Raw genomic sequence first — 27692 nt, 5'->3', positions numbered from 1 at the left:
ATAGTGAATGAGAGATGATAGGGTGGATACAAGTCATGAAGGGTATTGAAAGTGTATTGTACCAGTCTATCTTTAGACTCTTTTTTGCAAGAACAGTTGGAGATCTGAACAACAAGACATCATTTGAAAAAGACAAATTATATAAAACTGCATTAGTAAACTTGCATGAGACCATGCTAATGCAAACTACTAAACAGCTTTCAGTTCTTCTATAGATGAGATGTGAAATGTTGCATGCTACCTGTTTGTTTTCTTGTTTGAAAGGAATGAGGTTCAGTCACTATCCTAATGCAAAGTTCCTCCTCCCAATTCCATGGGCTTGTCCAGTAATATGGTGGGAGGTCACAGTTTCCCTGGCAGTTCAATTACTGTTAAGATTGTTGGATCCATTAAGTGATGATTGCTTTAAATACCATGGATTAAAAATAATCCATTAGCATTTCCAAACTAAAAGGATTCTAATGTATCCTATGTGTTTACCTAAATATACTTTAAAAGGGGAGACTTATATAGTTATATAGTTTAATTGAGCCTTATACTAGTAAACCTTGATGACCTCTAATATTAAATGTTAACTCATTTGAGTGAAGCAGAGTCACTTTGCTGATATTCTCTGTATGGAGCATACATATGGTGGAGAATTTTCAGACCCATCAAGGGTAATTATGATATGTCTAAACAGCAACCCCTCCCCCTGGCACAAGTCTCAGAGCCTGGGTCAACTGGCTCAGGCTTGTGGAGTTTGAGCTGCAGGGCTAAAAAATCCAGTGTATACATTTGGGCTGGAGCCTGGGCTCTATGACTGGCGAGATGGAGAATGGATCTCAGAGCCTGGGCTCTAGTCCAGTACCAGACATCTACACTGCTATCTTCAGTTCCTGCAGTTTGAGCCAGAGTCAGTTGACCCAGTCTCAGACTCAGTGTGGTATTTTTTTGTTTTGTGGTTTTTTTGTTGTGTAGCCATACCATTAGATGCCCAACTCCCACTGAAAGTCAGTGACAATTGTGTGCCAACTGCAACTTGTCTTTGATAATCTCCACTATGGTTTTTGGGCTGATTAAAATGTGACTCTTTTCCCCCCTTGACTTTGTTCACTAATTCTCTGAATGCTGATAAACCAGTCATACTTAAGTGTGTGTGTGTGTGTGTGTGTTTTGTTTTGTTTTTTAACAGCTTGATAAAACCAGGATCCAAACCACCAACAACTCCAGTGAAATTGAAGAAAGTCAGTACCTTCCAAGAATTTGAAAATAACACAAGTGATGCTTGGGATCTTGGGGATGATGATGATGAACTCTTCGCAATGGCAGCTGAAAATTTAAATACAGATGTGGTCATGGAAACAGCTAACAAAGTAATTCAGAATCACAGCAAGCTACAAGAACAACATAAACTGCAGGAGGAACAGCTACAGGAAGACAAACCAGTACAATTTTCAGAATTGCCTTTAGTGGCATATAGTGACAACAGGCTGGTTAAGTCAGTCAGTGAAAGTCATACATCAAGTTCTGCAGGTATGTTAAGATATGAAAATTATGCTGAAGTCTGAATTGAGGAGTCTGTAATCTTCCCTTTTTAGAGGCTTAAAAAAACTAAACACTTATAATGTCAATTTTAAAGTTTAATACCACAAGAAAAATTTTGATGGTGAACACTAATTGATAAAAGCGACATTGCATGTCAAAAGCAAGCTTTAAAATGTTGGGATGAGATCAGCTGTTTCTTGTTTTCAAACTGTAACACCACCTCATTCCTAGTTTAAATTGGATCCTTGATTTTAGTGAAGTGTACAACTGAATCAAGATGGTTTCAGGACTGGTTTTAAAATGTTTAAACAATATTTTTTTTTTTTTTGGTAAAATTCGATGCAGCTCAGACAAAAGGTTTTAAACGTTGTTATATAGATGGCCTAAAGTATCATTAAAGTCAAAGCCTATTTACCCCATATTTCCATTCATCATGCCTCCCTTTTTCTAATTGCACCATATTTCCTTACCGAATCTGTCAGTTATCTCAGCTGTAAAATGTGGGTAACTCTCTTGGGCCTCACAAGTGGGTTGTGAGGATAAAGTTAATATATATGAGATGCTTAGATATAGTTTGGAGACTCCTGTAAACAGTAAAAAATAATTTATCACCCTTTTTTCCAGTATCTAGCTTAGTTTTTGCTATCTCTTTTAAGACTACTTGGTAAATTGGAGTTGGGGTGGCAGCAGGGCAGGGTGGAACTCCTTTAAGGTAGTGCAAGCTCAAAACTGACTTGGACACTGTAAGGTGGTCTTTGAAGTAACTAGAGCTACAGTTTTTTCACCATCTCAGCAGCAGCTGGGAAAGATCGCTTTCAGCAGTATATTGGTTTTTATAGTTAGCCCCATTAACAATTAAATGGGTCTTAACCTTTGAGGTGTGACATCCCAGATTGAGCTGATCTTTGTCAATCTGGTCTTCAAGGTCTTGAGTCCTGGGATGCTCCTGATGGAGAAAACTCTGATTCTATTAAATCTAAGAAGCCATCTGCAGTTGAGACTGCTGACTTGGTCTACACTGGGGAAACTTCCCCCAAAATTGTAGTCGTTTTTAAAATTGATTGGAGTCGTAGTATAGACCAGGATACAGGTGACCTGAACTGACTTCCAGAGAATATCTAAATTAGTGGGGCTTTACTAATACTCTCCTTTTTCTGTTGCAGATAGTGTTAGTGAATATTCTTCCATGCAGAGATCACAGTCCCTTCCACATGCTCCAACAGATACATTAGAGGGTAAAATGGCAGACCACAATACCTCAGCTACTTCAGCATTAACTGAAAGAGAGGCATCCCGATTAGACAAATTTAAGCAACTACTTGCTGGTCCTAACACAAATCTTGGTAAGTACATGATGTATGTGTGCATGTAATATATTCCCATACAGTCAACAGAGTGGCAATTCGTATTCAGCAGTAAAACTGTAGTTTAATCTGTTATGAATAGCACAAATAACTTTTAATGTTCTTTAAATTCTTTAACTTTAAATTCTGCTTTTTTGCTGTTACACAAGGGAAGTTACACTGAATTCGATGGGAGTTGCATCCATGTAATCATAGGTAAAACTTAGTTCTTATTCTTTCCTGTTTCAGATGTAGAAGTAGGAAATATAGATATGTGTGAAGTGTTTTCTACAGGTAAAGAAACGTAATAGTTTCTCAATATTTTTTCCTGGAACTAAACAGGATCAAGATTAACACCTTTTTCCATATCTACTCATATGCAGTTTTGTTTCTGACAGTGTTATTAGGGTGGACCTGTGTTCATAACCATCCTTTCTCTGTTTTTACAAAGCTAAACTGATAAATGTAACTTCATATTATTAAAAGGAAGAGTTAAAACTAAGAGCAATAGTGAATAATAAATAAAACTTCTTGTTTATAGCTCAGATACTGGTGGTAGCACTGGTTCATAAATCTATGGCTGTGGTTATATATTTGTCTTTTTGCTGATCTAGAGAAAATTTGAGTAGGCATATAATCTATTTTCATAAGTTATTGGTGACACTATAATTTCTATATAGTAGACCTCTCTAATAATACAACTAGGACATACTCCCATATGCAATTTGGTTCTGGGAGAGGACTATCAGAACTTTCTGTGGGTGGGGTATTGGAGGAGATGCTTATTTTTAGCTCACTGCTGAAGTGAAGGCAACCTTTTTAAAAGGGTTCTTGAATGTCAAAAATAAACCCAAAGTACTCTGGGAAAGTCAGGAGAATCTTGTGCTGAGGGAAATTGCTGAAGGTTATGGTGGAGCCAGATAATAGGCTCCAGAATGAGATTTGTATTTGCTTTTGTAGACAAGCTGCCCTGTAACTGAAGTCCAAAAGCTCTTACAAAAAGCTACAAAAACTGTTGCATATAATAAATAATGTTGCAACTGACTGACAGTTGGGTACTGGTTATTAGGGAGAGAAGAAATAGGGAGATCTCAGCAAAAGTTCTGTTTCCTTCTGGAATTTTTTTCAGTAATCATGGCTTTGCTAGCAGTACAATGGTAATGCAGAATGCTTCTGTTGCTTTTCCTTGATAAACAGATGCATGTCATTGAGAGAGACTCCATTACAGGTTCCATCCAGAAAAATGGAGTGCTTGCCTAACAGGGTAGGGAACATCCAACACAGACACATTCTTATCTCAGTGCTTTTACTTCAGTCATAACAGGGGAGAAATAAGTGTCAACAAAGTAGAACACAGCTAACCTTGAAATCCTTTCAGTCATACTCGGAAGACCATTGTCCTAGTGGAGACGTGTACCAATAAAGATTTCCATTCCTGCCATTTTATGTACTTGAAAACTTGACTCTTATAAGTGCTCTAAAATCCAAATGGTTACCCAGATTACTTTGAAATGTGGTGTGCTGTATGTGGGATGGTGTTGATGATGCAAATTTGGGGCAAATTTCTGAGCTACAGGCTCCCTGAAAAATGGTTACCTTCTGCTGTCTTGTACGATTGAACTGAGCGGTATTAATGATAAGACCTCTTTAAGGCTGTGAACTCACCTTTCAGTTAACATAACCAAGGATAAATTAATCACTAATACTTTTCACATATTTCTTAAACAATGGTGCAGATCTGATCACTAAAACATGTTAATTTACAACTCAATACAGCATTTTGCAACATCTAGGAGGGTATACTTTGTGTAACTTTTTTAGATAACTTGATTTTTATTAATTTAGGAAATAGTACATAATACTCGTTACCTGTGTCAAGCTGCAGATGCAGCAGCAGTACATTAGGAATGGTAAGAATTAAATCACAAACACATAGCACTTCTGTTTTATTAAACTAAATCTTAAATGTTATATAAATGTTTCACATTTGCAATTGCAGCAGTCTCTTGAGTTGCTGGCTGTCCTTTAAACTTTTTTTTTTTTTAATTTTCAAATTTTCTTAACTCTAACAGACAAGTCATCACAACATTAAACGTACGCTGTCCTTAAAACTTCTACAACTAGCTCTCATCGTCCCCATTCCCACTGTCATTTTTGATAGACTGAAACAGAAATACGAGTTATCCTGCTTTTTCAACTCCCAGTCAATTTCTTAGCTTTGAGTGAATAATGCCAAACAATGAAAATATTCTCTCTGTGCCTGCAGAGGAAGCTCCTGCTGTGAAAAGTTGGCTTAGCAACTGAAGGAACTCTGTTTCAAGGTGCCTGGCTAATGATTTCCACCAATTCAGGGGAGTGACTTTGTTCAAAACATGATCAGTAAACATGTACTGTTTAAATTATTCTGCTCCAGTTCTGAAATTTATTATGACTGGCGTAACTGAGGAGTGATTTTGAGATGCCCATGCCATGGCAGCATCATCTTCTTCAGAAGTTAGGCATCTATCTTTATATCTGGGGTCGAGAATGTTCGCAAGAAAATGAGTTGGAGTTAGTGCTTGATCCATTCGCTTCTTTATTGCTGCAGTTTAACTTTCTGGTGAGGTATTTCTTTCTTCAATGTCTCTTTACGCTCAGGGAAGCTGAAGCAAAATGGTTGTTATGGAGGTATTTTGCAACTTCAACGTTTTCTTTTATTCCTGGAGAAAGACATACTTAAGTCTTTGGCTAAAAGATGCATTAAATGGACACTGCAGCCATATGTTATTAAGGAGCATCCTTCTGTTTCTTCTTTTAAGTATCTTCTCATCTTTGCTACATTTGCAGCATTGTCTGTGACAAAACTGTGCATATGACAGTTGATTTTTTTTGTTCAGAGTTTATTATAGCTTTCATTGCTGCCACTTTTAAATATTCTGTTGTGGGGGCATTTCCCGATGTATCTATTGTTTCTGAAAGATATGCAACCCCATCTTCTGTTGTCACATAGGCACCGGCACATATTACTGGATCATTGTGTACATTGCTCCACCATCAAGGCTTAAACTGGCAAATTTCCCCTCAGTATTTCTTGCACACTGTTCAAGTTCCTTCTCATACACTGTATGTAGCAACCTTCCACCAATGTTTGCTCTATCAGGTGGAGTGTAGCCTGGTCGTAAGGACTTAACCATGTCAATGAAGTGTTTATTGTTAACAGTGTGAAGGGGAGAATTTGTGGCATAAATGAACTGAGCACTCTTTTCATCTATGGTGTCTTGTTGATATTTGCTGGTCCTTACTACAAACCCATCCATGGTGGTGGTTTTACTGGATGATTGAAATCTTTTGCTTGCTGCTGATACTTTGTTGTCTGAGGCTATGACTACACTGACGGCGGCAAAGTCGCCGCCATCAGATCGACTGAGCGGTCAGTGAAGACGTGCTCAGTCGATCCAGAAATGGACATATTAAGACCGCCTTCTCAAGTGGCGTAGCGCTGCGTCGACGGGAACACGTTTCCCATCGGTGCAGTGCAGTGAAGACGTCGCGCAGAACAGAAGCAGAGAAGTCGACGGGAGTTATACAAGTTTTTTGCGTAGGTTGCATAACTCCGGTCGACTGCCGCCGAATCTCTGAGGTAAGTGTAGACAAGCTCTGCAATACGTTTAGTTGCAGCACTTCTGCTAAAAGTACCAACGGACGACTCTGAAGTTGTTGCAGATAGACAGTCACAATCGAAGTCTCTTATGCTTAAATAAAATCCTGAAACAAAATTAAAAAATGATTTTGAATAGTTCTTCTCAGTACTTCTCACTCTATTATTCAGTTAATCATTTACATTTTTTTCAGCAAGGATGCAGATCCGATTCCAAATTACCAAAAAAGCTAAGACTGGCTGCACTTAGAATGCACTTAATTTTGGAGTAAGCACCATAGAACTCACTGGCACTTCTGTTTTTTGAGAAAACAAGTATATGATGGGGTTCCCTTAGGAAAGCTGAGTTATGCTGAAGTAAAATAGGGAATAGATTTATGGCATCACCATTATGCTCTGTGGCCATGATGTTTCAAAATATGGGGCATGTATTATGTAATATAAGATAAGAAAATTACACCCAATGGCAACTGGCAACTCTAGATTTCTCTTACTGCAGCTTTCTGTACCATGTACTTGGGTGATAGATTCTAAACCTAGTTAACTAATTAAACAAGCCGTAAGGATTAGCTAAGCTTAACATTGTTTTTATAGCAACATCCAATATAGTGAATAGCTTGGGAATTTACTTGTTAAATCACACTTATACTAAAAGGTATAGAGAGAGTCTTGAAGAATGATGCATTGTAAAGTGAATTATTTAAGTTACTAACCAGTTGATCCACATTGTTCTTCAGACCTATCCTCATCTTCATCCACATGATTTTCTCCAAATAAGCAGTTTTCATTATGATGTTTCATTCTTGCAACTAGGCTCTGCTTACACTTGACACGTTTTCCTTTTTTACCCAGTGAAGGAATTTCTTCAAAATATTTCCAGATAGGGTCTCTTATGCCCAGAAGCCATGACAGTTTTTCTGTGGCGAAAGTGTGGAGGATTATTGGAAGCTGTATGTATATTGAATAATGTCTTCCCTTTTTCTTTCCAGTCCACTCCACTCTTCTTCTCTACTCTGCCTCCATCCTTTATCTCTGTCTTTAAGACAGTGTCTTAACTAACTCCTCTGCCTTGCTTGGCCCAGCTCCACCACCACGTAAGCACAGAACAACAACAATCCTATTCAGCCTGTGTCTTTCTTTGCACATGTGACTTTAGTCTGCTGAGAAACAGAAACTGAAAGCCCAGAACTTTCAGGAAGTGAGAGCTGGTAGTTAGGCTGGACAGACTAGAGTCATTAATTCATTTTTATGAGACTGGAAGTGTAGGTTTAGCATGTTTGCGATGAGATTTAATTGTAATGGTTATTTTTAAATGAGAGAGAAATTTAGTATTTTATTGATGATTTAAAAAAAAATATAAAAAAATTCTGTTTTCTTTTTCTTTTTCTTTCTTTTTTTTTTTAATTTTAATTTTATTTTTTTTTACCCACCCCGATCACAAACCCTCACTGAGGGCAAAAGCAATTTTGAACTGAGTGGCTGGATGTAGTTGTAATTTGTGAGTCATGGGTGGCAAACTTATTTTGGGAGGAACACAATCAGAGTATTTTGGGGATGGAGGAGTGGAAATTAGTCATGTGCATGCTTACTGGGAAGGATGGGGGAGAGGGGTTTTCAGCTGCACTGATGGGTGGAAGGTTATAGGGAGGAGGATAAATGTGGATTGATGGCTAGAGAGGTGGGGGGCTTAGGTGAGTGGAGATATGGTTGCCCTCTGCTGTCAGTGCATTCCAGCAATGCAGCAGTCCTAGTTTTGCCAGTGCATTTCAAGCACACTGCACCCCAACCTCCTCCATTCCCCAGCTCTGCCAGGTTGGGGGCTGGGGTGAGTGGAGGGGTGGGAGTGGGGGCAAGGGGATGTGTGGTGAGTTGCAGAGGGACTTGGGGAGCACAGGGGTGGGACATTTGTCAGCCCCATACTCTCCCCTCCTGTGTATGTTCAGAGCTCTGGGATTCTGGCCTATGTGAGGTGGAGGGGCGGAGTGGTGTCTTAACCTCTCACGATGTCCTCTGTGTGCATGTCAGGATCTGGCGGCACATGCCCATCTACCTGGACCCCCTTCAGGTGATCTGGGTTCTGGGAGTCTTCCCCTTTTGGAAGAGTCTGACATTCCCCCCACATCCTGGCTCATGTGGGGTCAGGAAGGAAGTATTGCACCTTTGGCTGGGGAGCTGAGATTTGATATGCTTCATGCATCTCACAGGCTCTAAAGCAGTGTTTCTCAACCTTTGAAGTAGCAAGTACCCCCTAACTTCTGAAAATTTTTATAAATATCCCAACACTCAATTTTCCACAGGATTGTATATTTACAGGCTAATATGAGCCATATGTTGGAAGAAGGGCTGAGTATATAAGGCCGTGATATGACAGATGTCAGATCTGGTGTAGGTAGCATTATCACCTTTACATCAGGGGTGCACAACTCAAGTATGTACCTGGGCTAGAGGTGATGTTGGCCAAAGTTAGGAGGCTTTGAGCAGCATGCCAATGCTGGGGAATATAAAGCGCTGTGCCAAATTTTATGCCATCGATTTGAGAGGAGGAAGGGGTGAGAGAGATGGGAAAAGAGGGTAACTGGTGAAATCTGGGGCTGTCATAGTTGTCAATTTGACAAGTTGAGCAGTTCAGTTGAGCAGTGAAATTGACAAGTTTTCTGGGCACTGGGCTTTGAGCGAGGAAGGGGGGCTGTCACCCGAGCAAGTTGCAGGCAACTGCCGCCTGGCTGCCAGCTCGGGAGATGGGCGACTGCCACCCAGTCTGAGCTGGGGCAAAGGAGGCTTCCGCGCCGGCTGGTACCTAGGTAGCAGCCGCCTGCCCACATCCCTATCTTCAAGCCGGGGTGCTGGAGGCTGTCCCTCGGCTTGGAGCTGGGGTGTGGGTGGCTGCAACCCAGCTGCGAGGCCAGCTTGTGAGACGCAGGAGGCTGCCAGCGGGAAGCTGGGGGCTTCTGCTCACCTCCTAGGTGGGAGCTGTGACCAGGCAGGGGGCGGCCACCTGCCTTCCCCAGAAGCTGGGGGCTGCTGCTCGCTTCCTAGCTGGGACCGGATGGGAAATGGCCATCTGCCGCACGTCTTCCCTAAAAGCTGGCCGCTGCCACCCGTCTCCCAACTGGGAGCTGTCACTGGGCGGGAAGCGGTGGGCTGCCGCCTGGCTTCCCCAGAAGTCGGAAGCTGCTGCCTACCTCCCCTTTACTCTGTTTTTCCCCGGGTACCCCTGCGTGTGTCTCGCATACCCCCAGGGAGCATAGTTTCTCATAGTTTAGAGCATTGTTTCTCAAACTGTGGTATGCGTACCAGTCACAGCTCCCAGGTGGGAGGCGGGCGGCAACTGCCACAGTCCCGGGAACTCCTAGCTGGGAGGCAGATGGTAGCTGCCAGCTTCTGGGGGAGGCGGGCAGCAGCCCCCCTTCCCCCTCCTGCCGTGTTCCAGCTCCCAGATGGGAGGCGGGCAGCAGCTGCCTGCAACTTGCCCAGGTGGCAGCCTCCCTCCCTGGCTCAAAGCCCAGTGCCCAGAAAACTTGTCAATTTCACGGCTCTAGCTGAGCCCTGAAATTGACAGCTATGACAGCCCCAGATTTTACCAGTTACCCTCTTTTCCTGTCTCTCTCACCCCTTCCTCCTCTCAAATCGATGGCAAAAAATTTGGTGCAGCGCTTTGTTCCCCAGCATTGGCATGCTGCTCAAAGCCTCCTAACTTTGGCCAACATCACCTCTAGTCCAGGTTCATGAGTTGTGCACCCCTGATGTGAGGGTGGTGATCCTACCCACACTAGATCTGACATCTGTCATACCATGGCCTTATATACTCAGCCCTTCTTCCAACATATAGCTCACATTAGTCTGTAAACATAAAATCCCGTGGAAAACTGAGTGGTGGAGTACTTATTAAAATTTTCAGAAGTTAGGGGGTACTTACTACTTAAAAGGTTGAGAAACACTGCTCTACATTAATGTATAGTTAAGGCTGATTTGGTCGTATGTCGTTCCCTTGTGGAAGTTGAGTTGAGAAAAACTCAAACTTCTGAAAACCAGGAAATGCAGAGTTAGGGTTGCATGAGCAACTCTAACTCCGCCTTCTTTCAGCAATGCTCCAGTACATCTTGTCAACACTCACACCTTTACTCTGCTAATCCACAGTTGCTGAAATGTACAAGCTTGTTACTTCCTTTTACAACACATTTGCCCTCACCTACCGGTTTCAATCTGTGGCCCGGTCTGCACCTATAACTTAGGATATGTACCTCTGGGTGTGAAAAAGACACCTTTAGATCAGTGGAAGAATCCTCCCGTCAACATATCTTCTTCACTCATAGTATTTCTACAGCAGAAAAACCCCTTCCGTTACTGTACCAAGTGTCCACACTACAGCAGCGTAGCTGGCATTGTGCCTTTGTTACACTTGTTGCATAGACATACCTGAACACTATTAAAGGATCAAAAAAAAAATTGCCCATGCTACCTTCTCTCCACCCTCTTTGAGCAATGCCTCAATATGCACGTGCACATATTCTCACTGGCTCTTGACACAGATCCTTGCGTACCCTGGCACACTTAGCCACATCCCCAGAAAGAATACCAAATGTGTACAGTTTAAGAACCGTTTCACAGCTTTTCACAACTCCCATATGCTTTTTCACAGAACACCATCTCAACCTGCAGTTTCACTTAACTATTGTAAAAGCTTTAGAATCCTCTCATTTTATCTCACTGCTGACAATTTCCTTTGTAATAAAAACCATGGTAGACTGGAATTAAAATCCGTTATGTCCTTTAAAACTTTTTTTAATCAAACTAATGTTATTGCAAAAATGCAGTAATTTAAAAAAATATATTTTAACTTGATTTATTTTTTTTGTTCTTAGGCTCATTATCTTTAATTTTTCAGCCCTGAATTGCATATGCCATTTATCTCTCTGTGCTCCTGATCTGTCCAAGTCATTTAGAATTTTATTGCCCTCCAGTTTTTGATCTGTAATTTATCACCATGGTACACATTCATTCTTCCAGGTCATGGATAGTGTGAAGTGAACAAAATCTGTCCCAACACTGATCCATGTGGCATGCTACTAATCATTTCTCTTTCCAACTGTTACCACCCAGAAGTACCCCATATCACTGATGTTCAAGTCAGTTTATTATCTGCTCAACATCATTGTCCCTTCACTTAATACACAGAACTAATTTAGAAGGTTAGTACTATATCAAACTGCAGAGAAGCCTTTGCTTTTCTTGTCACGTGAAATAAAATTCCTTTTACAGATTCATGCTAAGTATATTTAAATAACTTCCCATGTGTTGAGTATGTTTAGGAGGATTAGTGTCATGATTTTTGTCCCCATTTCTAAAAGTGAATATCATGTTTTGTAGTTTTCTGGATATTTCTTTAGTTTTCTGATGTGTATATTACATCATCTACTTAACTGGGATACATTTTAGTTGGGATGACTACTTTATTGGGATGTTTCCTAAAAAATCTATTTAGTGTAATGGAGAATGATAATGTTGGCTGCTTAATCAGAACAGTAGTGGCCAAACCTTCAACTTAATTGAATATTTTCAGATGATACCAAGTGATTTAGTGTTTAGCCAGATGTTAATTAGTATGAAATGATACACAAATTATGAAATGAAGAATATTTGTACTAAAGTAGTTAGTGTCTTTATACTTATTTAGGCCTAGCCTACACTTACCCAGAAATTTGGTCACCATTGCCTGTGTAGCTTGCATAACTTCTGTTGACTTTGTAACTTCCCTTTAGCGCGCTGTCTCCAGTGTGCTGTGCTGACGAGAAATGAGTTCCTGTTGATACAATGCTACGCCTTTTGATGAGGTGGTTTAATTGAATTGACTTCCGGATCAATTGAGTGGGTCTTCACTTCCGCTCAATCGATCCGGATAGATCAATCTGATGACAGTGAATTTGCCAGCATCAATGTGTACATACCCTTAAAAAATGGCCTTGTCTCTTCTGACCCTTGATTGCTTTTTGTATTTGTATGTTCAAAAGGATGATGCAAATAAACATATTACTTTTGAGGATTTAGTAATTTAGCTATGAAATATTTAAAATAATTTAGCTTTGAAATTATTGCTTTCTCTGTCTCTCCTCTTGCTTAATTTTCCTTATTTAACTTCAGCGGTACTTCCTTCAGCCTCTCAAAACTTGGGCACTGAAACAGAGTCTTATATTTGCCTCTTTTGGTCTAGCTTTAGTTTAATTTATAAATATGACTGTTTATAGTAATTATTGTGTAGATGCGCTACTATCATTTAATCTTCAATTCATTTCCTTTCTGCAAACAAAATAATACCTTTCCTTAAAAAAAGAAAAAAAGCAGTGCTTTTTGTATGGAAAGTGTTTTCTATGGTGTCAACAAAATGATAGTTGGTTTATTTCTACCCTTATTTTATTCTTCATTTTTTTTTTTTTTTTTTGTCTGAATAGGTGAAATCTCCCTTCACCCATTTTCATGGCTTTATTAAAAAATACATAAACACCCATCATGTTTCTTCTGGTGAAATGGTCTTCTTTGCTGTTACTTTACTTTTGAAGGATGGTTTCTTTCACTTGTATTTTTTTATTGGATCTCTTATTCCAGTTACCTTGTCTATCTTGGTGAAATCCCTGGTGCTTTTGAAATCGATGGGAGTTTTGCCATTGACTTCAAGGAGCCCAGGATTTAACACAACAATGTCACTATTCAACCGCTTGCCTGTCATGGGTGACCTTTTTCCAAATTACTCCCTGTTTGTCTACCAACAATTATTTGAAATTTTGCATTGCTCCTTTGATTACATTAATCTTACCTTTTCACTATTTTTCCTCTTCTGTTTCTTCTTCCCATGGTTCTTCTCTAGCCTTTGTTTTTGTTTTTTACTTTATCTTCCATTTTTCAAATATAATACACAATCAACCCTTATTTCCAGGACAGATATGAAAGCTAGGTATCAAGACACTAAATGATTCCTTTAATTAATATTCTATAACTTAAAATGACTACCACTTGATTTCAGATAAAATATTATCTGCATATGTGTTGGAGGAAAATGTTTCTTATAGTATTCAAATACACTGAATTATTACACTTGCAGGATAAAATATATGTAAAGGGTAAAATGTCTTTAAAAAGGTCTTTAAGTCTTATCTTATGAACTGAATCACAATATTAGTCAGTTTATAGTTTCCAATAAGACAATTAGCAAACTTTTACTGAAACATACAAGTCAAAAGTGAAAAATAAGGGTTGTTAAATATATGCATTCCATGAAGGTACGATGTAGTTTAGTCACAGGACCTGCTTCAGGATGTGATATACTATAGCCATGACTCTTTCCACAATTTCTTTATCCTTCCTCCAGTGCTGAAAGCATGCATCCTATAAAGCAATTGGCATATTTACACCCCTCCTTTTCTGAAAGGGTTAGCCATCACCACCAGCAAAGGAGTTGTTGTTTTCCCCTTTCTCCTGCTTTCTCCAGCCAGGAAAAAAAAAATCTAAAGCTTTGGTATGAGGTTCTCACTACATTTCCAGAACCTGTGAATGATATTGGCTGAAACAACAGTAAAATGGACCTCTCCAGGTAATGCTTTACCTTCACACATGCAGACAGATTCAAATTTGCTCAATTTTACATACAAAATGATCTGAAACTTTTGAGCGCACTGACTACTGAATTTAATTCAGATTAATTACTCTGCAGTATCAGAAACCTTGTTTCCTACACAGGCAGAACTGAAAAATTCCAGGAATCTTTGTACCGTTCCCCTCCAACTAGAGTCCTAACGCTAAGAATTGTGGAATTTTCTTTTTCAGTATATACTTGGACTGTCTATTGCAATATTTAGCTTTTACTTGAAAACTCTAGGACTGGCTGAGCCCTAAATTAAAAGAAAAGCCCTAATGATGCTGTAAGTGAAAAGCACAGGAAATAATATTTGAATGAAAAGAGAATCTTCCAACATAAGCATATTTCCAAAGTTTCATTATTACTTTTGTACTTTAACTGGAAGTCCAGTACAGGATACGTGACATGTAATAAAATACTTAAAAGATAGGACTGGGAGAGGGCCAGTGTGGAGCACCTTTACCTACCTCAAGAAGACAGTTTGACAGATCAATAATTGGATAGTTATGGCCATTAACATTTTTTTCTCAATGTAGTATATAGTGTTAAATATTGACTGGGTGTATGTTCACATTCAGTTAAATGGATTCAAAGGTTGGAAACTAAAATCTTATAAGAATTTGATTTAATGGAGATGGGGGATCGGGAAGGTGAAAGCATTGTGATGCTGATCCTGCGTGTGTACCTATCACTCATTATTTTTTATAGGCTGTGACTCACATGACTTCAATAGGAGTATTTGGTGCTCAGCTCATGCATGAGGCACTTGGACTGCTAAACAAACGCTAATGCCAAGCAACTGTCGGGTGTGAAAGTTCAGGATAACTTAGTTTCGTTGTACATACTAGCAGTATTGCATTCAAAAATTGAGAGTTAGGACCCAAAAACCCTCCTACATGTTGAGCTACCTTTCCTCCCCAGCAGCAAAGTGAAATCCATCTCTGAAGCCCATCTGCCTTGGTTCATTTAACAGTTTAGGAACATGCACTATAATACAATTATCCCTTCCTTGGGAGGGAAGCTAATGAGCAGCTGTAGGCAGGTTCTGTTACTTTGTTTAGCGTCTCCCTAATCTATCAGGCACTTGATTGCAGCAAATGGTGAATTCCATGACATCCTGGGAAAATACCAAATTCTGTGGTTGAACTGCAGAGTCCACAGGACCCTGATTGAGATGAATGGTGCAATTCACGCACCTCAGAGACAATTGTTGCAGACTCTGCAGATTGATTGAAGTGGTTTTCCAAGATTGTTTTCAGGGTTATAGCTGAGATCATAATGAGTAGAAACATGTTTTTAAATGAAAGCTGAGTTTTAGGAGCATAGTTCTGTGGAATACACAGGGCCCTGGCTATAATTAGGAAATGAAATGGTCATGTGTGTAGAACTCTCTAATTTACGTTCCAGATTTTCACTATAGGTCCCTATGAGCCAGTGTGGTGGTGCAGTGGCCAGGCGTGGCGTGGCGAGGCACCTAAGTTCACTCAGTCTGGTGGGGCTATCAGTCGGTACTTGGTCTGAAAGCCCCTTTGGCTCTTAAGTCTCTAAATCAGGTGAGTCCAGCCATGCCCCGAGCTCCTCCCTGCCCCCACTTTCTGTAGGCTCTTCAGCCTGCTGGTCTGGTGGTCCCCTTCTAGGGTGCTGTCTCTGAGTGCCTTTTCAGCAGCTTGCTGGCAGGAGTTCCCCTCTCCAGCCTGCTCACTCCTCTGGTAGTAGCTCTGTGCCTTTGCTTCCCAGTCCTTTTATCCTCCCACCTGCTGTGAGGCTGCCAATCATCAATGGCCGGCAGTACCTGCATTAATCCCTTGCTTGCTGGGCCAGCATGGGGTTCATACAGCCCAAACAAAAAATGTTGCTGAGTGGGGTAGGGAGGAAACAGAAGCTCAGAGGTCTCTTACATTCATTCACCATGTGCCAGAATCTATGCTCTAGTTCGTTTTGCAGTTCCCTATTGGGAAAATTCTTGGTAGCTACTGTGGGTAACAGCAAGAACTACCCTGTATCTCATATAGGTAGTTTTAGGCATGTGGTTGAACAAATCCAGTTCAGATTTTTTGGGTGTCTTCTCAGCAATGTGTTTCACTACACAAGTCAATGTAGAGTGTTCTCGTAGAAAATAATTTACAGATAAACCAATAACATCTTCCTTTTCTCTGGTGAGCTGTTGAATTTCAAAGCCTGGTTAGGGCATAAATCTTAAGCAAAGCAGTCTGACAACACTTTTAACCTGTTCACTGTTACTAATTGATACAAATGTTTTATTAGCAGTTTTGAATGGAATGCTTGTTAATTTACTAGGTACACTAAGACTTTGTCTACACTACAGATTACTTGGGTATAATTTATATCACTCGGGTGTGAATAATCCACACCTCTGAGTGACATAAATTATACTGACCTAAATGCTTGTGCTGGAGACGCTCTAAGCCAATGGGAGAGCTCTCTCTCTCATCAGCTTAAAAACTCCTGCCTCCACGAGAGCTTCTCCCATTGAGATGGCGCAGCCTGCGCCACAAGCACTACAGCGGCGCAGCTGCATTGATGCAGCTGTGCCACTGTAAGTGCTGTTGTGTAGATGTAGCCTTAGTTGCACATAGATATGTCAAGGAAAATGTTTTAGCATGTGTATTGGCAATAAAAAGATGCGGTAGATTTTTTTTTTTTTTTTTTTTTTTTTTTTTTTTTTCCCATGCCATATCTGGATGTTTAATGTCCCCCAAAATGTGGTTCATTGTAGATTTTGGAAAACCAATACTGAATTTGTTTTTCTTAATCTATTTTGGTAATTGTTTTGATAGCTTAGTAATGTGAAATTTTAATATTCTGGTAAACACTTTAATTTTCTCACTATTTATTTGCTGCAAATTTATGAGACTTTATATAAACTTAAACTCAAACAATGTAAAGTTATGGTTAGACACTGAAGTGAAGCATACATTAAATTTGTCCAGAACGAACTTTTCCTTTTACTTCTCAGTTCCATAAGAGAACCTTATTTCCAGACGTGGCCAAAGAGGAAGAGAAATATAGGCGTTTGCCCATATATTTTTGGTATCCCTTATCTCGGTGCATTCTCCCCTGTTAAAACAGGGGTTTTTTTTTTGTTAATGTGGCTAAGGAAATTGGGAAATTGACTCCTTCATTTAACTCCTGCTGTATCTGGTAAGGGGAACTGTAACTGTTGAGTGACAAGTTCTGCATTGGATCTATGGAGACTAAATAGCTTAGTAATGGCCAGCCTCTTAAACATTATACATTTAGTAACTGGTTCAATAGATCTAAAATGAAAATAACAGAATAGTTGAGGAGAGTAGGGAATTGCACAGTGCATGATGTGATGTGATGCTAGATAATTGTAATGGTGCTTTGCTTACCTTTCCTGCAGAAAGTTCTTTCTCCATAATTTATTTTGACAGTTTATGCTGGCATTATCACCTTTCCTACTTGAAATTTCTTTTTTAATAGTCTTCTCAATCTCTCTTCCTCCTTTTGTTTTCCTAATCCTAGTGTTCACCCTACTTTCTATTATTTTCTAATGCCCACCTCATCTGTTTCACTTCTCATTAAATTCTCTTACTTTCTACCTCTGTTACCTAACCAGGCTTACCTTTTTCTTTATTCATTCCTGAAGAAGGCCTTAACTCATATTCACAACATTGTATCAGACTTTATTTTCAGTTTTTTGCATGCATTCAAGATCACTCTTTGTTCCATTGAGAAGATTAAGAGCAGTATTTGTTTGAAAAAGATGTAATGAAGCGCCTCACGGAGCTATTATTCATTTTAGAAATCAGTTGCTGTGGTTACCATAGTCATATTAAGCCCTTTTATTAAAGCTATTTTCTACATGGACTGCCTATTGTTTAAAATGCTGTTGGGGGAGCTGCAGTTCCATGTATCTACTATCTTGAAAGAATTTTCTAGCTCTGCACACCTAAATTATCCAAGGAATTTATGTTATTGGAACATAAAGCTTATAAATCTGTTTTATCATATCTGTCGTTTAATTGTTCATGCAAGCCATCGCTTCATATAGCGATTTACAGCAATCTCAGTGAAATAACAGTTTTGTGTCACAAAATGATTAATGCGTATGGAGGAATTGTTGGGTTCCTTAAATTAACTTTTAAAATATTATGCTCTTTTATTTTAAAGTGAGAGAATGATCAACTTGTAGTAGTTCTAAGAAAAATACTGGAGCACAGTGGATCACCTGCTGATAATAGCTCTCAGGAATAATAAATTGGTAAATTAATGTCAGTAATCCAATATTTTTATTATCGATATGCTTTGTGTAACACTTGTTTAATATGAAGAATTTGTACATTAATGTAATTAAAAGGTATTATCTTAAACAAAATACCTTTTTAACATTTTTTTAAACATACCTGTCTGGAAGAAGAAATGTATGTGTTGTAGTAAAGTAAAATGTACTAATTATTCCATCATTAAATGATTTTTGTCAAGCTGAGACAATTACATATCACATTCTTTCATCATATTTAAACATACATTGTTTCTGCAGAGTAATTGTTGGCATTTAAACAGAAACAAGAGTTAGTAGGTGCTAGCAAATTGATACTGTAGAATGTAAATCAAAGTTACTTAATAAATGGGCTGGTCTACACTGGGAATTTACGTGTCTCGTGTGTGAAAATTCCATGCCCGTTAGTGACGGAGCTATGCTGATCTAATCGCCGGTGTAGACCATGCTAGCTACTGCCTCTCAGGGTGGTGAATTATGTATGCCGATAGGAAAATCCCTTCTGTCAGTGTGGGTAGTGTCTACACTGAAGAAAAATACTTAAAAGAATGGTGAAACAGCTGAAAAGAGGTATGGTGACTTTTCTGGATTCTGAGTGTTGCTTTTGAAAGATATGCTTTGTTAGTTTGAGCAGAGGTTTGAAAGAGTTCTAATCCTGGCATGTAACTGCTTCACCTCTGTGCACATATTTGTAAAATGGTGATATCAACTCATGTCCATGTTAAGATTACTTTAAAGCTGAGAAGCCATGTGCGTGTTTTATGATTCTACAAACAAATTTGAAGTTTTTAGTTTATATTGAAGCTTTTCCTTTAAACTTGAGGTGAAGATAAACACTAAAACTTTTCTGTGCAAATATTTTATATTTGCAGGAAGTTCGAATGATCAGGACAGCTTTTTTCCTTGTGACAGATACTGTCACTAACCTAATGCCTAGTAAGTGGAAACAATTGCTTAGCTGTGGGATGGTATTAGAATAATTTGGCTATTGAAAAATAGTTTAATAAGTAAATATTAAATATAAATCAAATTGCAACTCAACTCTTTTTTTAATACATAAATTACCAAATAAGAGTTTGATTACATTTTCTTTGGTACTCAAGAGGTAAAGATCAACAATGATGGGTTCTGCTTGCATATAGCCAAATAGTTCCCAACTATGGAATTTCACTCCATATTTGTATTTTTTGCAATCTGCCAAGACTTCAAAGTCTTGGGAGAACTATATCTCCAGTACTGTAGTTACTCTGATATTCCAATATTTTAAACAGTCAAAATGATTCACCCAAATTTACTGTGTTTATGGTTATGAACAGTTTATATCCTTTGCAACAGGATTACAGTGGGATTAAAATTATTGTATCTATATGGCCCTATGCAATCTTTTCTATGTGGATCTATTTTTTTTAAGTTCTAGGGTAGGATTCTTGTAATAGTCAGTTTTAGGACGGTGCTGAAGAGGTAAGTGTCTAGAGCACTACACATCAGGGGGTGCAATTACTTTGGAAGGTGCTTCATTATAGAAAATCATCTGGCCATAAGAGCCCCATGCTCTAGGAACTCATCTCTAAAGCATGGACTGAAGGGGGTGCTAAATTGCCAATTGACAATCTCTACCTTATAAATAGGCATGGAAAGAAATGGGGATATCAAGGCAAGAAATTAGATTGAGAAACTGGTGAAATATAATGAGCAATCTGTGGGAACAAAAGAGGTGGTGGAACCCCTCAAAAAGAAGAAAAGATAAACTCTCATTAATTTGGAAGAACACCTAACAATCCTTCATTTAGGATGCCATAAAACATGGTTTGGCTGTGCTTGCTGTCATGTGGTAGTCATGGAAGTTAGTGAGGGATAAACCTCCAGTTTACAGAAAACTCCAGGGTTTTTTTCTCATATGTCTTTAAATCTCATTTTTCCATACAAAATTGGTGGTCATCAGATTTTTAAAAAGATCCTGAAACAAAGTTGAGTACAGTTTGTAAACAGGAACAGTGCAGTTATTTTTTTCATTAGATTCATTAGATCAATTAGATTCTGATTTCTATTTATTGGTGAGGTAAGAAAGTTCATTTCACAATCTCTGTGGTGCATATTTAATTAGTGAACATAAGTTGTGTGGATAATTTGCTAGATGAATATGGAAAAATGTAGATACTGAGCTTGTTTAGTTAGTTATGTTTGGGTGGAAGCTCTCTTCCAAGTGGTGGTACGTGACTTCTAAGGTTTTATTCTGACTTGACATTCGTACTCCTTCTCTCCTTAACATGGAACCCTGATGAGGAGGCTTTAAAGGTTCTCAAAAATATACTTGGAAACATCCTTTTGACATTTGATGCTTTTTTTTCTTCATCTTAAACACTCAATAGATAGTAATTTTTTGTGTGTGTGCCTCTGTGTTCTGTATATCCTATAAACATTATCTGCTAAAGAGTGATCTGGAAAGAGGCTGGATTGCTTATGATGTATTAAAATGCTGAGGAGCACTCTAGTCTTGCTACTGCTTATTGTTGCAAACTGCTTTGTCGTGAGATGTCTATATGTTGAACATTTCAGTAAGTACCATATCAAATGATTTTTGGCAGTTTCTCTTAGTTCAGGTTGTATTTAAGCCCTTATCCTTGTTACTACCCTTAAACTATTTTTTACACATTTTTAAAGCATTTTAGTGCTAGTATAGATGTGGCTTTAATGTCTCTATTGATAGTTGTGCAATTCACTACTTACATATCTCATAAAAATTTTGAGAGTAGGCCATTTTGCTCCAGGTGCTTAACTTGTGTTCGTAGCTGAAAAGACTTTACTTTTCTCAAAATTAATCTTTCCTTCTACAGTGATGGTGTTTTCTGGGGTCAATTATGGTATGTTTAGCTCATTTACATTTCGTGAAATATTTTTTTAATTAGGGAGATCTGTATATGCCGAAGAACAAAAGTAACCAATATTAAATCTCCTGTGAGAGCTCTCTTCTCCTCTTCTGCAATTGATATCTATCTTTTTTTTTTTTTTTTTTGTTGCCAAGCTAGGATTGTATTTATGTGACTGTTTATTAGAGTCTTTTTATCTTGCATTGTATCAAATGTTTTTGTGGGGTCTGCAAAATTTTATGAAGTGTGACTCTTTCAAGGTGTTTATGAAACCAGGCTTTTTCTAAAAGGTACAATCAGTTTCTGATTTTTAATTCTGTATGCTCAATTTTGTGCTACTGCTTGTTTATTTTTTGGGCAGTAAACTGGGAGATCTCTCCAGACATACAAACTTGCAAGGCATCCCAATTATATCAGAGGTGGTGAAAGGGACCTTATTTAGAATTTTGTTTTAAAACCTCTTTTTGAGTTACTATATGGATAGTGTGAGTTCAATTGAATATTGCCTGTTCTTGGTGCATGTGTAACAATATGGACACATAACTAGTGGAAATATTCAAGTTAGTTATGTTTGGTTGGAGAGCATCTGCTAAATTAGATCTCTCATTGTGAGGAAATAGTTTCAGCTATCAAAGAGAAAAATATCCTTTGCTGGGGGAAAAAATTATATAATCCCTTAAATCAGATGTTATGAATAGTGTCTGTTATAAAGAGAAAACATGGCAGATCATTCCCTCAAGGTCTGCATCTTAAAAAAAGGTTCAAGTCTTTCTTCAGAGTGTGGTAGGGTGAGGTATAATGACTGTTTCAGAAATAAACCTTACTTCTATGCCTGGAGATACGAGGTTTGTTCTTCCTTTAATTGTGATACCAGAGTTAAAATACCAAGGGTTTAGTACCCATGACAGAACTTCCCAGATAACTAGGATTTTCTTCTGCTTGATATGGTGCTTGAGCCCTCTTACATCTTAAGAGTTAAACAGATATCAGGTTACAGTTTGCCTACTTGTATTTAGTGAGCTTTCATATGTTGGCACTTGTGTCTTTTCTCTTGCAGTGGATCCACTGCTGGACAGAAGTCATAACTCAGAGATCACTTTTTGGGGAAAGAAAATAAAGTCCCTCTTAGTAGTAGATTTTCAGAACAGAGCACATCTCTCTCTGCCTCCATACTGAAAAGTAAATATTACTTCTTCCAGCTCCCACTATATGTTATCGTTTGTAAAAATTTACCTTCTTTGTCAACATGGTTTTATATTAGAATGCGTGCTAATCTAAAGAAAGACACATTATTAACTGGTGAAAGTGCTGCCCTGTATCAGCATTTGTAAGAGCACTGTTCCACATTTATCTTCTCAAAATACCTTTGTCAAGTCTTTTATTTAATTGGGTTTTCCTGTAAAGTACTACTTTCATGATCAGCTTGAGGTCCTAATGGCACCACAGATCTTTATAGAAAGTCAGATCTTTTTTTTTTTTTTTTAAATACCACAAAGATCTTTTAGCCTGTATCGTGCATTTCAGTAAGTTTACTTAAATGTTGAAAGAACTAATTCCCACGGACAGTATTGGAATTTTCTCCCCCCATTAAAGTTCAGTTTTAACTTGCTTGGTGCAAAGGGGCACATGGGTAACCCTGGACTCTTGCAGTGCTGTGACATCCTTGGAAAGCCTATTTTTTAAATTTGGAATTCCATGCTGTGGTCCGGCAAAATGTTGAATAATAAAAAGCCTGTATACCAGATATCCTTTCCTTTTATTTTCATGGAGTATCACACCCTAGTCTATTGACAGAATTTGATCAGATTCAGTACAGATGGGAGTTTAGTCACAGGATAATATCAGGCTGACCATATTGGAGGAAAGGTTTATATCCTGAAAAGTGTGTAGAGGAAATAGATTTAAAAAAAAAAAAAAAAGGAATACTGTGGCAAGTATTGTAGAGGACAAATCAGTATTTGAATTTTAAAGAATGAATCCTACCTTTTTTCACTTTTAGCATTATTTTGTATTGAAACCGGATTCTACAGAAACTTAAAACTGTTAATTATTTTGCTGTGGTTTTATCTGGGTATTTCAGTTTGTGGTTAATACAGATTTTTTCTGGAACACAAGATTAGTGTGTACATGGTAGTTTGTATTTAAATACAGTCAGTTCCTGCACTGTGGTATCTGATAAATAATTACTTCCTCAATGTGTCAGACAACACTGTCTGGCATTTGTTGATAAATTGTGAGAACCAAAAGCTAATTAGGGGCAACTGGTCAGGCTTTTAGGCTGACCAACCAATATCCACCCAGGTCTGCAAAGGTTCTAGACTCGCATTATTGAAAGAAATGTGGCTCTCTATCAGCTTTATAGAAGTTATTAAACAAAATAAAATCATAAAAGCATATCACCAAAGCTAAGCTATCATTAGTAATACTAAACTAGGGATAAAGTATACTACCATCAAATCAACAAGTAAGCATCAATATTTGATTGATATTAAACTATCAGATTAATACAACAAATACATTGATCCTTCTGAGAAAGGATTTAAGGAGGTGACTGTTAGTTTGGTCCTCTTTTTGATTTCAATTCTAATAAGGTGGCAAATTCCCTTCCAACACAGATATTACAATACAGGCCTTAAAAGAGCTCAGATAAGCGGAAGTTTGACAATTTTTCTTCAGTGGTTTACACCTAACAGCTTCAGGATTATTAGGACTCTTGCACACAGAATATAGAACACAGGCTGAGTATCTTTGAGACTTTGTTTAGTACTGTTTAAACCTTAGGAACTTCCTTTCTGGATCCCTCCCAGTGTTAACATCCTAAGTGCTCATACACACTTGCTTTTACTCATCTGAGCTTTCACACCTTACCATTAAAGAATGAAAGGCTGGGATGTCTCCCAGCTAACAAAAGCTAAAGACAAAAATAGAGAGAAGAAGAAATAAGACACTTAAGATAACAAGGGATTAATGAACTCTCCAGATGTCATGGTTTTCTGGACCCTTATGAAATAGGAGCTGGAGCTGTGGTTAAGGAACCAGATGGTAGGGATGCTGTACCGAGCTTCTTGTTGGTGCATTTTTTTGAAGTATCAAGGGGGAGACTGGTCAAAGACTGGCATAACCTGTTTGTTGATGTCCTCTCTCTAAGGTGATGAATCTAAGGATTCTGGAATGCCATTCTTTCTTCACATGGCTTGTTGACCTGAAAAGTGTAGTTTCTCAGCCTGCCCTTGATTCTTATGGCTTTTAATCTTCGCTTGCAGCACCTCCCTCCAAGACTTTGGGGAAATCAGGTGTGAGGCCATGGCTTTTGCGGCCATGCAACTTAATCCAGTTCGGTTATTTGATTTAGTCATCCTTAGCTAGCATCAACTTAGGAAAAATCTTGCTTAAACAATGGAAAAAAAAATTGGTGTTACCATACCACAGGCTGCTACCTCCAAAAATATTAAAAATAAACAACAGAAACCACTTTTAATGAAAATGACACCAAGGGATGAGTTGTGTTCTTATATCAGATGATTTCTTCCTCTCTCTATTTTTGGCTTTTGCTTTTGTTAGCTGGGAGACATCCCAGCCTTTCATTTTTTAATAGTAAGGTGTGAAAGCTCAGGTGGGTAAAAGCATGTGTGTATGAGGTTTTTGGATAGTGTTGCAGACAACTTCCTGGTGCAAGTGCTGGAGCAACCAACTAGGGGCCATGTTTCTCTTGACCTGCTGCTCACAAACAGGGAAGATTTCGTAGGGGAAGTAGAAGTGGGTGGCATCTTAAGCAGCAGTGACCATGAGATGGTCGAGTTCAGAATCTTGACAAAAGGAAGAAAGGAGAACAGCAGGATACGGACCATGGACTTCAGAAAAGCAGACTGACTCCCTCAGGGAGCTGATGGGCAGGATCCCCTGGGAGGCTAATATGAGGGAGAAAGGAATCCAAGAGAGTTGGCTGTATTTTAAAGAAACCTTATTGAGGACACAGGAACAAACCATCCCGATGTGCAGAAAGAATAGCAAATATGGTAGGCGTCCAGCTTGGCTTAACAAAGAAGCCTTTGGTGAACTTAAACAAAAAAAAGAAGCTTACAGGAAGTGGAAGCTTGGTCAGATGACAAGGGAGGAGTATAAAAATACTGCTCGAACATGCAGGAATGAAATCAGGAAGGCCAAAGCACAATTGGAGTTGCAGCTAGCAAGGGACGTGAAGGGGAACAAGAAGGGTTCAGGTATGTTTCGAAGAAACAGGTATGTTTCGAACAAGAGGAAGATTAGGGAAAGTGTGGGCCCCTTACAGAATGGAGGAGGCAACCTAGTGACAGAGGATGTGGAGAAAGCGGAGGTACTCAATGCCTTTTTTGCCTCTGTCTTCACAGACAAGGTCAGCTCCCAGACTACTGCACTTGGTGGCAAAGAATGGGAAGGAGGTGAACATCCCGCAGTGCTGAAGGAACAGGTTCAGGACAATTTAGAAAGATTGGACATACACAAGTCCATGGGGCCAGATGCAGTGCACGCAGGGGTGCTGAGGGAGTTGGTTGATGTGATTTCAGAGCCATTGGCTGTTACCTTTGAAAGCTCGTGGTAATTGGGGGAGGTCCTTGATGATTGGAAAAAGGCAAATCTAGTGCTCATCTTCAAGAAAGAAGACTAGGGAACTACAGACTGGTCAGCCTCACCTCAATCCCTGGAAAAATCATGGAGCAGGTCCTTAAGGAATCCATTTTAAGGCACTTGGAAGAGAGGAAGGTGATCAAGAACAGTCAACACGGATTCACCAAAGGAAAGTCATGCCTGACCAGCCTGATTGCTTTCTATGAAGAGGTGCCTGGCTCTGTGGATGTGGGGAAAGCGGTGGACATGATATACCTTGACTTCAGCAAAGCTTTTGAAATGGTCTGTCACAGTATTCTTATCAGCAAGTTAAAGAAGTATGGGTTGGATGAATGGACTATAAAATGGATAGAGAACTGGCTAGATCATCGGGCTCAATGGGTAGTGATCAATGGCTTGATGTCTAGCTGGCAGCCGGTAACAAGTGGAGTGCCCCAGGGGTCGGTCCTGGGGCCGGTTTTGTTCAACATCTTCATTAATGATCTGGAGGATGGGGTAGATTGCACCCTCATCAAGTTTGCAGATGACACTAAGCTAGGGTGAGTGATAGATACCCTGGAAGATAGGGATAGGATACAGAAGGACCTAAACAAACGAGGATTGGGCAAAAATAAATGTGATGCGGTTCAAGAAGGACAAGTGCAGAGTCCAGCACTTAGGACAGAAGAATCCCATACACAGGTACAGACTGGGGACTACGAGCTAGGCTGCAGTTCTGCAGAAAAGGACCTGGGGGTAACAGTGGATAAAAAGCTGGATATGAATCAGCAGTGTGCCCTGGTTGCCAAGAAGCCCAATAGCATATTGGGCTGCATTAGTAGGAGCATTGCCAGCAGATCGCAGGAAGGGATTATTCCCCTCTATTCGGCATTCGTGAGGCTGCATTTGGAGTATTGTGTCCAGTTTTGGGCCCCCCACTACAAAAAGGATGTGGACAAGTTGGAGAGAGCCCAACGGAGGGCAACAAAAATGATTAGGGGGCTGGAACACAAGACTTATAAGGAGAGACTGAGGGAACTAGGCTTGTTCAGTCTACAGAAGAGAAGAATGAGGGGAGATTTGATATCCGTCTTTAACTACCTGAAAAGGGGTTCCAGGGAGGAAGGAGCTAGGCTGTTCCCAGTGGTGACAGATGACCGAACACGGAGTAACGGTCTCAAATTGCAGTGGGAGAGATCTAGGTTGGACATTAGGAAAAAGTTTTTCACTAGGAGGGTGGTGAAGCACTGGAATGGGTTACCTAGAGAGGTGATGGGATCTCCATCTTTAGAGGTTTTTAAGCTGCTGCTTGACAAAGATTTGGCTGGGATGATTTAGCTGAGATTAGTCCTGCTTTGAGGAGGGGGTTGGACTAGATGACCTCCTGAGGTTCCTTCCAACTCTATGATTCTATGATCAACTAATGAAACTTCTAATATTTTCAGTATCACCTAAAGGAGTTAGCTGCCCAAATCCTACTGAGTTTCAATGGGATTTGGACTCTTAAACACCTATTTGTACCTTTTGAAAATCTTCCTCGCATTTTTGGTATTAGCCTTTAAAGTTTTTCAGCAGTCAAATTTAAATCACCACAGCATGGGGTTTCTGAACTGTACTCATTTCAAATATTAGAAGTCTCTGATGGCACTTGGTAGTGATAACCAGGGCTGCTGGACATTGTATCCATAAGAAAACAAAATGGAGTCGTAACCATCAAAGGGGGCCAATAGCATGAGAAAACACAGGCTAGGTCTAGGATTCTTCCTGATGCATTATTTCTCCTCTCTGTCGTTAATTCCTCCTGGCTGAGACAGTCCTATGAGACATGAGCCAGCTGAAAGTT

The 27692-nt window shown here is 39.3% G+C and overlaps 1 protein-coding gene across 7 annotated transcripts in view; it reads left to right on the top strand.

Annotated features, from left to right (window-relative positions):
* Positions 1-27692, top strand: part of TBC1D22A (TBC1 domain family member 22A) — a 422295-nt gene that overhangs the window by 22145 nt on the left and 372458 nt on the right. For all 7 annotated transcript variants that reach the window (XM_067564390.1, XM_067564388.1, XM_067564386.1 and 4 more), the window contains 2 exons: positions 1175-1515; positions 2691-2870. In XM_067564390.1, the coding sequence (XP_067420491.1) occupies positions 1175-1515; positions 2691-2870 (521 nt within the window). The remainder of the gene's footprint in view (positions 1-1174; positions 1516-2690; positions 2871-27692) is intronic.

This window comes from Emydura macquarii, unplaced genomic scaffold, assembly GCF_026122565.2.
Source record: "Emydura macquarii macquarii isolate MOO-44397 ecotype Brisbane River unplaced genomic scaffold, CSIRO-AGI_Emac_v2 contig_2636, whole genome shotgun sequence".
NCBI classification, from domain to species: domain Eukaryota; kingdom Metazoa; phylum Chordata; order Testudines; family Chelidae; genus Emydura; species Emydura macquarii.
Note: the sequence above shows the minus strand (reverse complement) of the source record. Positions and strands in the feature narration are given on the sequence as shown.